This window comes from Eriocheir sinensis, chromosome 10 (assembly GCF_024679095.1).
Source record: "Eriocheir sinensis breed Jianghai 21 chromosome 10, ASM2467909v1, whole genome shotgun sequence".
In the NCBI taxonomy this organism is placed as follows: Eukaryota; Metazoa; Arthropoda; class Malacostraca; order Decapoda; family Varunidae; genus Eriocheir; species Eriocheir sinensis.
In genome coordinates, this window is record NC_066518.1 from 2,852,949 (window position 1) to 2,862,948 (window position 10,000).

The following is a 10,000-nucleotide window of genomic DNA, read 5'->3' on the forward strand; positions in this document are numbered from 1 at the left end:
GACATGTGCACAGTTATATACAAAGGGGAAAGGCAGGTATTGCGTTACGTGCTGAATTCAATACTGCCGAGGAGAAAAATCCACTTCCGTTTCCTGTCATGCATTCTCGTGAAGTTGAAACGAACGTGGAATTCTTTAACTGTGACCTCATTTCATCCCGGCACACATGGCTTCCTGTTTGCTTATGTTCTGTTGGATTTGTACACGTGAAACAGCCGCCACATTTCACATTTCATCGTCTTGTTATCATACCTTGCCAGTTGACTAATTTCATTTCATCCCGGCACACATGGCTTACTGTTTACTTATGTTCTGTTGGATTCCTATACGTGAAACAGCCGCCGCATTTCACATTTCATCGTCTTGTCATCATACCTTGCCAGTTGACTAATTTCATTTCATCCTGGCACACATGGCTTACTGTTTGCTTATGTTCTGTTGGATTTCTATACGTGAAACAGCCGCCACATTTCACATTTCATCGTTTTGTTATCACACTTTGCCACTCTACTCTATTTAGGAGCAGTAAGTAGCGGGCTTTTTTATTATTATTATTTTTTTTTTTTTTACATCCTTGCATAAGACCTTGCCAGTTGACTAATTTCGTTTATAGGACCGTAATCAACTGAAGGACATGATACGAACATACACATTTGTGACCTCCACTACGACCATTTCTTTTTTTTACACTCACTCAATATGCAAAATAAACAAAAAAATGGCCAAGTGACATTTTTTTTATCACTTTGTTCTATTTTCTTCAAAGGAGTAATGGTCGCGGCTTTTTCTTTTTTTTTTCTTTTTTTGCCCTTGAGCAGTTTCCTCGGCTGTAAAAACCAAACAAAGAAATCCTCAAACTATTCAAAGCGTAACCACATCAAAGGAATGCTAACTATCCCCATCACGATTTGTAAGGCGCAGTAACACTCCCTATCAGCCTCCCAAACGCCCATGACTTCCCCCCCCTCCCCCATCGAGGCACCCCACACGCCGTAGTAGTTTTTCGAGGTTTCAAGTCGAGGCAATCGGAAGTGAGTCGTACACAACCTCCGCGGGGCGTGTCTTGGGGTGAAGGGGTGGGTCTTAAAACGGGCGACGGGAATGTTTAGCCAGGATGTTGAGATGACGGAGGCGAGGGAGAGGGGGAAGGAAGGCCGGGGAAAAATGAAGAAGGGGAAGGGATAAAAAGGAGTAAGTATAAGACGGGGATTGAGAAAAAGAATAGTGAGAAGGGAGGAGAGAGGGAATTATTGCGAAGGGAAACAAGGAGGTAAAGATGGAGAGAGAGAGAGAGAGAGAAAATCGATTAGCTTATTAGGGTCAAGAAAAGTGGATGGAGAGAGAAAAGAGGCAACATGAGACTAAGAAACATCATTAGTATTTCCTTACAAAGTTATCGTCATCACTCGCTCGCTCACTCCCCAGTCCTACATTCAGTCTGCCTTATATGCATTCATAATTTTTACCTCCACTTCTTTCTCAAATTCACTCTGCTTCCTCTTCGCACATATCCACTTCCTTTGTCCAACAGCTTCTACCAGCGAGCCCTGACTTCCGAACCGTATGTAATTTTAAGCATACGGTCAAGAGCAAATTTCAAAGAGTTAAGGATTGCTCAAATGACCCCGATAAATTTGAACAAAGTGCACTTTTTTGTTGTTGATTTTTGCCATAAGATGCTGCCTGTCACGTGTTTGAAGATACCCTAAACTTAACCTAACCTAATTAAAACCCAGTTAACTTACGTGTTTAATACCAAGTTCCTGTATGTTAGGCGTTCTGCATTGTCCCACCATTTTCTCCCCCTCACAGATGTTATCCATACACCGGGGCCTTGTCCGGCCTTGAATGGGTACGGTTCGCGTCTTTTATGTGTGTGGGTGTTCCACATACACGTCCCTTTTTGACAGAGTAAAGACTTTCCGTCTTATCAACTCCCTTCCTCTTATAGTATACTGACGCAATGTTGCCTCTATCTTCTATTAATATTTTCATGCTGACTGCTCTTCTGAACTAGCTAACTGCATGCCTCCGCCCATCACCGCGGCCACGTTGCACACGACTTTCTACTCTAGCTATCCAAATCCCGTATGCAAAAGTCAACCATCATCTTCATTCATTCAATCCTTTCGTTGGTAAACGCTGGAACAGCCTTCCTTTGTCTATTAGCTCCTGCCTACGACTTGAACTTTTTCATGAGGGGAGTATCAAGACACCTCTGCATATTATTCTGGCTTCTTTGTTTTGGAATTCATTTACTACATACTATTTGCAGGAGCAGCGCTACCGGGCAATTCTGTTTCCTATTAAGCCTTCATCTGCCTCCCTTCACGTAAAAAAATCATATATGCTTTCTCATTAATGAAACTTTTTAGTTAATAAAATTAGGTCTTTGTTGGTTTTTATTATAAACCTCTTATTGTTCTTGTATATTTTTATCCAAAGAGCCAACCGGGGGTCTGTTAATTGAAGGAGAGGCAATAATGCGGAAAATAAAATAATCAATAATTAATGATAATGGGGGAAATAAGATAAAATAATAATAAAAATAATAATCAACCATCCCCACCACCACTACACCACCACCACAACAATCATCACCTCCCCCCCCCCAACAATCATCACTCGCCGCCCCCCCCACAATCTCTACCATCATCAAATCAGTATCTGAGAATTCATCATCATCACCCCCACCACCACCACAAATCACCACCCTTGCCACCCCCCCACCCCCCCATCTCTACCATCATCAAATCAGTATCTAGTAATTCATCATCACCACCACCACCACCGCAACCACCATCACCACCACCACCGCAACCACCAGCACCAGCATCACCGCCACCACCGCAACCACCAGCACCACCATCACCGCCACCACCGCAACCACCAGCACCACCACCACCGCAACCACCAGCACCACCACCACCGCAACCACCAGCACCACCACCACCGCAACCACCAGCACCACCATCACCGCCACCACCGCAACCACCAGCACCACCATCACCGCCACCACCGCAACCACCAGCACCACCATCACCGCCACCAGGCCCCTCACCACCTTAGACACGGGGCAAGATCACGTTTTTCCCTCTAACGCTGACGTCCTCACCTGAGCCAGTCCCCGGCGGAAGAGGTGCGGAGATAAATTGTGACGTCACGGCGGATTATTTTACTGACTGACTTGAAGATGGAAATTGGTGACGCGATGATTTAAAAAGAGAACCGGTAGAAAAATTATTTAGGGCATCAACCCAACCTAAGGTACCTAAACATAAACACGAGGGTGACGGAACAACAAACGGAGATTAAAACAAATGGCAATCGCTTCTCCTAAACAATGATAGGACGACGAAGATACGAGAATAATGGAACAAAACGAAGAGTAAAACAAATGATAATCGTCTCACAAAACCAAGGTGGAAAAAAAAAATAGAATGACATGTAGCAAAATAGTTTAATAAGGACGAAGATGAGGCGCACGAAAAAAAAGAAAAAGAAAAAAGAGAAGGCTGAGAGTGAAGGTATACTAGTGCATTAAATTATATAAAAAAAGTCTATAAAAAAACCTTGTATCATAATCCCATTCAGTGATAAGAACTAATAAACGCAGAAAGGAGGAACACAGGTGAGGGACAGGCACGGGAGGCCATCAACTTACCTGTGTCTGACTGGTACTCGCCGATGAAGCGCTTCGTGAGGTATCGCACGGTGAGGGCTGCGGAGGGAGAGAGAGAGTGAGAAAAGGCTTTAGCAGTGTGTGTGTGTGTGTGTGTGTGTGTGTGTGTGTGTGTGTGTGTGTGTGTCCCTTGCACTCGTACTACAAGCTCTCCCATCCTAGGCCATTCTCTTGAGATGATTACCAACAATATCACCACAAAAGAGTTACAGGCCACATCAAGCATTAATTTTCTCTGATATTAATAGTATGTTGCGAGTAGACCCAGAGAAAATGTATCTGCAACGGATATCTGTTTAATTCAAAGAGAGCGAAACACACTATAGAAGCTCCTGTTTTTTTTTTTTTTTTTTTTTTTTTGAGTTGATACTAATAATTACTGACACCTCGTGACTCGTGACTCGAAATGACTTGAGCCTGAAGTGGTGATTCAGTGCGAGTCATAACACTTCAGTCTCTTTTTTTCGGCCACTCCTCTCCAATCTTTTTAGGGGGAGTAAGTAGCGGGCTTTTTTTTTCATTATTGTTTTTTTTTTAAGCCCTTGATCTGTCTCCTTTGCTGTAAAAAAACAAAAAACAAAACTGTGCATCTATCCTTTTTTACTCACTGCACACACTCCACTATTCTGTTCAGTAAGTAAAATGAGAGTCACACACCTACACCATACCTTTGTAACATTCTGCTCGAGAAAAGCATCTACCTTAAGAGAGAATACCCTTAGCACTGACCTGTCTTGCCCACCGCCTTGCTGCCAATCACCGCCAGCCTCGCCTGACTCCCCTGGCAGTCACGGTCAGGGGAGCGCATCCTGCAGAGGGAGAAAGAGAGGAGGCATGAGTGGGGTGGGGGAGAGGAGGGAGGGACGCATACGGTGGAGAGGAGGGAAAAGGTGATAGCATGTAGGCGGTGTACCTGTGTCTGTGTGTGTGTATGTGTGTGTGTGTGTGTGTGTGTGTGTGTGTGTGTGTGTGTGTGTGTTTCCTGGTAGTTGCAAAGCTATCCTCCGCGAGATTACTGCTAACTAGTGAATTCCTGTCAACCTTGTACACTCGATGTTGCGCCAAAAAGAATGTACAAAAAAAAAAGGCGTATCTGCATATTATACTTTTCATGCTTTTTAAGTAATTTGTGTAAGTTTAGACGCTTTTATAGGTTTTTCCCTCTTCCTTCTCCTGTTTTCCCTTCGTCTCTCTCTCTCTCTCTCTCTCTCTCTCTCTCTCTCTCTCTCTCTCTCTCTCTCTCTCTCTCTCTCACACACACACACACACACACACACACACTAAACCGTTTACCGCAAGGGTCATGTCTGGTGCCAATTTATTTACGTAACTTCAAAGCCGCGGAGTCCAGCAGGTGTGGAGGCAAAGAGCACATTCTCCTCCTCTCTTACGTCGCCTCTCTCTTTCCTCTCACTCGTCTCATCCTCTCCTCACTTCAACACTTCAAGCAGTTACACCCGGTTGCAACATGTCACCCCCCCCCCCCCCACACACACACACACATACACACACAGCCACGGAACATAAACACACACAGAGACAGGAGTAGGTCGCTGGTCGAAGGAAAGATAGACATTGTAAGCATTATTAGTCTTGCACCACGTGGCCGAGAATCCTGAAGTCACCCCCTGTGTTCCCCTATTTTCTTCTTCATCTTTCCTCTTAAGATTTTCCTTCCTAACTCTTCATGCTTTTGCTTATTATTTTCTTTCCTTATTCTTTATCCTTTTATTTATTATTTTCTTTCGTACTTTTTCATCCTTTTACGTATCATTTTCTTGCCTACTTCTTCATCTTGTTATTCTCCTTCCTAACTCTTCAATTTACTTATTATTTTCTTTCCAAACTTTTCATTCCCATACACTCTTCTTAAACCTCTTCAGATATTCCTGTTCGTATTGATTTATCTGCTCGAAGCGCCATGCAAATATGTCTGATCCTGGTGTTGTGAAGTGACTATTAATAAACGTTTAAATGTCACTCTTCATCACACTTACTTTTTTTGTTTTTTCCTCTCATGCATCAGAAACATTTAAAATTATTCCAGGCATCTTTACAACTGTTCTCTCCTACCTTTCATACAAACACATACCCGACTTCTATCCTCCCAAACACAAGTATAGTCTTTCCGCTGTCATTCTCAGGTTTATTTTTTCTTTCTTAATTTTCTCTTCGCAAACACGCGCGTCTTAATCCAATAAAGCCTCCACAGTCGCTTTTCTCACCCACGTACACGGCCACCATTAGTCTTCTCTCCTGCATCGCTACATTCCTCTCATTAACTTTCCTCTTCTCCCTCGCACACCCGACATCCCACACGCCTAAATACCAAATCCTCCCTCACCTTCCACGAAGCCACATGCCAACTTGTCCTTCCCACGCCTGCAACTCCAGATCTTCGCACTTTCTCTTCCACGTCACATCTCAACTCGAGTACCCAATATTCCCACGCCATTGAGGGTTATAACATGATCTACTACCAATCCCTCCCACACCAAATCCCACATATGTCCACGCGCAATCCCTCCGCTTCCCTCAGGCTCGATTCACCCTGGTGCGGCCTTACGACACTCCGTTTCAAGTTTGCAGATTAAATTTACGCGAGGGAAGAGTACGGATTGTCAGAAATAGAATGCCCCCACCCCCCGCCTGGCATATGCTCCTATTGATAGATGAATGACGAGATAAAATATAACAGACCAGCACCGTGTTTAATGTGGATTATTCTACTATTTATATCGCGTTCTCTTTTTACGATGAGTCTATGGCCCAGATAGGCTTGCTTTATGGCTCCTGGTGGTCAGCCCCACCCCGTTATGGCGCAAGCAAGTATTTATGGTGGCGCCTTAAAAATGGCACCATCATCGTTATTCCATCCACTGACATCAAGAAAAAACAAAAGCCTTATCGGGGAATCTAAAATGGAAAAGAACACCAAACTTTTACCTGCCTCCCCGATCCTTCTGACGCCTTTAAAGGAGCATCAAGGCCCTTCACCTGTGGATCTAAATTTGATAGAGCCTTTCTGGCATCTCCCATTTTCTTTACAAGAGCAGCGTGTTGAGGGCACTCTTGTCCTTATATTGGCAACTCTTGACCTGCTTTCTCTTACCGCAAAAATAAAGACGGGCGCTATAATACCAATAATATGATCCCGTCAGTTGTTTTTACTTTCTCACTCTTGTGTGGAGTGGAAATTGTTGCGCCCGCCGCCGCCGCTGATAACGAGGTCGAGTGCTGATGAGCGCGGCGAGGACGAGATCTTCCTGTTTTTACCGAGACATTCCCTTCACTGAGTTGCGAAGATATTTCTTCTTCTCTAATTCGGGTGAGTGTCATGACGTTCACAGTGCGGAATGTCTGTTACCTGTTTTATTGTCTGCCTGCTTGTCTGTCTGCGTGTGTGTGTGTGTGTGTGTGTGTGTGTGTGCAGCAGGGATGGAGTATTCGTATTCGGGATTCGCATTCGAATACCGTATTTGGGGGTATTCGTATTCGAATAATTATTGATAGAAATCAAAGTATTTTCATTCGTATTCGAATACAAGGGAAAAATATTCGTATTATGCGAAAAATCTGACGAATACTTCAAAATTTATTATCCGAAATAACAGCCGCTGCTCCTTATAACTCCAGCCTCCTCGGCTGACGCGTAATGGTCGTGTATAATACTGTACAGGTTCATGAGCTCCTTTTACTGTTGCATAACTTAGAACAGTGCTGTACCCAGTTACGCCAAGAAGGTATTTTTCAATGAAAAGTATTCATGAATGTGTTCATGAATACGTTCAAAAAGTATTCCTATTTGTATTCGAGTTTAAACTATTTCAGTGTATTCGAATTTGTATTCGTAGGAATTTGAAGTATTCGTATTCGAATACATAACTCTTGCATTCACTCCATCCCTGCAGGTGTGAAGGGACTCGTAGTTGATAAAAAAACAATCTATGCTTTTTATACATTTTTCCCCGACGTTCACCTGTCCGTCTCTTTCGGATCATCGCCTCACCTGGCGTGACCTTCCACGCGCCCCATCCGTTGGTGATTGACACAAACACTGAATTCACCTCGCGCACAAACACCGGTTCAGTTGCCTCAAAAGCTTTCGAATACTTTTTAATCGGTTTAATTCGGAACATGTTTTCATACATTTCTTTCTTTTTTATCAAGCCGGACATTGAAGGCCACGTGAGAGCGTCGCCCCGCCGCTCAACCGTCCAAAGCGAGAGGCGTTAATGTCCTCTTCCTAACCCAAGGTCTCTCGTTGCCGACCAAGACACTGAGGTCGGTATTCTCAGGCGCTTCTACCTCTTACATCAACTATTTCCAAAAGCTGAAATGGAGATCAATCGTACTGTGATGAGTGTTTTTGTAGGTTCATGGTAAAAAAGACTGGTAACACTGCACCATGCAGGGTCATAACACTACCCATGGAAATGCCCTTAACTCCTGCGAAAGTGTTGTCAGAAATATGCACTTAGGCGCCCAGATACCAAGAATATGACCACGAGGCTTCCAGAATTTGTCTTGTGCACGCTGTAATGTTTCAAGGAAGAGAGGAAAATGTAAAAGTAAAAAAAAAGATTTGAAGGTAATGGAGAAGAAATGAGAGCAACCCAAATATAAAGTAATAAAAAAAAAATAAACTGTACATTTGAAAATAGTAAAAGTAAACAATAAGAATTTTTACTGATATTTCAAACAGCGCGCAACTTCCTGATAAAAAGCGCAAGTAAAAAGTATTGTTATTGGTCGCTCTCTCTTCACCACAGGCAAGTTGATGGAGTGAAGACAAACATTTTATCACATACACAAAACACCAAAGCAACCTATTTCCCTGTCATTTTTTCCTTCTCCATTATTTTTCTCTTTAATTCATCGTTCAATCTGTCTCATTTTATGGTCTCAATTATATAACTTTTCTTCTTTTCTTTAGCCTTCCCTTCTTTTCACTACGGCCCCTTCCGTGTCTGTAAGCACCGTCTATATGCACCGAACTTTCACATGTGGGGATCTTGAAAGGATGTGAATGGTTCGCTTGAAGGTCCTAATGTTCTGTAAGGCGGGGAGATTCTGGCAATGGGGTCGCAATTTTAAAAGAGGAGGAGGGGGAGGAGATGTGCGAGATGATGATAATGATGAGAGTAATGATGGTGATGATAATGATTAGGACGAGGATGGAGACATATGGTGATTAGGAGGAGGCGAAGGGAGACGACGAGTAGGAGGAGGAGGAAAAGAAAAGAGCGGATCTCAAAGCACATCCAGAGGACCTTTCACGTGTTACTGTCCGGTCAGTCCACGTGCCACCTAAGGGCAGTCCACATGTTGGCTGCGTGCGGAACTTAAGGGCCATTCATGTGCCAAGTGTGCATTGGTGTGTTGAGGGTACTTTTTTCTAAGGTGGCGTTGTGTTGCTGGGGCGGGCGAGGCGTAACTAAGCGCGGGCGGGCTGGAGGTGCGGGTGGTTGTGGCGTGTCGTTGAAAGTCTCTCAGCATCACGATATATTTGGGCTCTTGACATTATGAGTCAGACGGCAGCTGGCGAGACGTGTACAGCTGGCACGGGTCAATGGCTCGCTACTTTGGAGGAAGAGAAGAGAAGAGAAGAGAAGACAAGAGAGAGAGAGAGAGAGAGAGAGAGAGAGAGAGAGAGAGAGAGAGAGAGAGAGAGAGAGAGAGAGAGAGAGAGAGAGAGAGAGAGTTGCACTTATACCACAGAAGAAAACAAATACTTATCAAGCTTTCTTCCCGGTTAGTGGATGCTTTGGGTTTGATTTTACTAAGCTGAAACATGAGTGCTCGGGCTCATGTCACGGGTAAGAGGAATGTGCGTATTGTTCTTGTGTCAGCCCCGCACATACCAGACGCCCCTCCCTCTGCCCCCCGCACTGCCCCTCCGTGACAGCCCCACGCAGAAGGTGCATGTCTGCGGCCCCGGCTATTCAAACACACACACACACACACACACACACACACACACACACACACACACACACACACACACACACACACACACACACACACATTTATACTTGGAGGTAAACATTTCACACTGTCGACACACTTCCCTAAGCATGGACCCAATCACACCTATACCTCACAACATCTACAAAAGAAGAAGATGAAAAGAAGAAGGGGAAGAAGAAGAAAAAAGAGAAGGAGAAGAAAAAGGAGAAGAAGAAGAAGAAGAAGAAGAAGAAGAAGATATTGAGTCCTTGATAGAGAGAAACAACAACTTTTATGGAAAATATTGCCTTAAACTTGTGCGGCGGTGACAAAAAAACAACAACTTAAACCCCGCCGCCACCACGGACT

General features: G+C 44.0%; 1 protein-coding gene across 6 annotated transcripts in view; it reads right to left on the bottom strand.

Moving 5' to 3' along the window:
- The window catches only part of LOC126996445 (ras-related and estrogen-regulated growth inhibitor-like protein), a 45,935-nt gene that overhangs the window by 12,627 nt on the left and 23,308 nt on the right, over positions 1-10,000 (bottom strand). For all 6 annotated transcript variants that reach the window (XM_050856896.1, XM_050856897.1, XM_050856895.1 and 3 more), the window contains 2 exons: positions 4,412-4,491; positions 3,665-3,721 (listed from right to left, as the gene is read on the bottom strand). In XM_050856896.1, the coding sequence (XP_050712853.1) occupies positions 3,665-3,721; positions 4,412-4,490 (136 nt within the window). In that variant the 5' untranslated portion in view covers position 4,491. The remainder of the gene's footprint in view (positions 1-3,664; positions 3,722-4,411; positions 4,492-10,000) is intronic.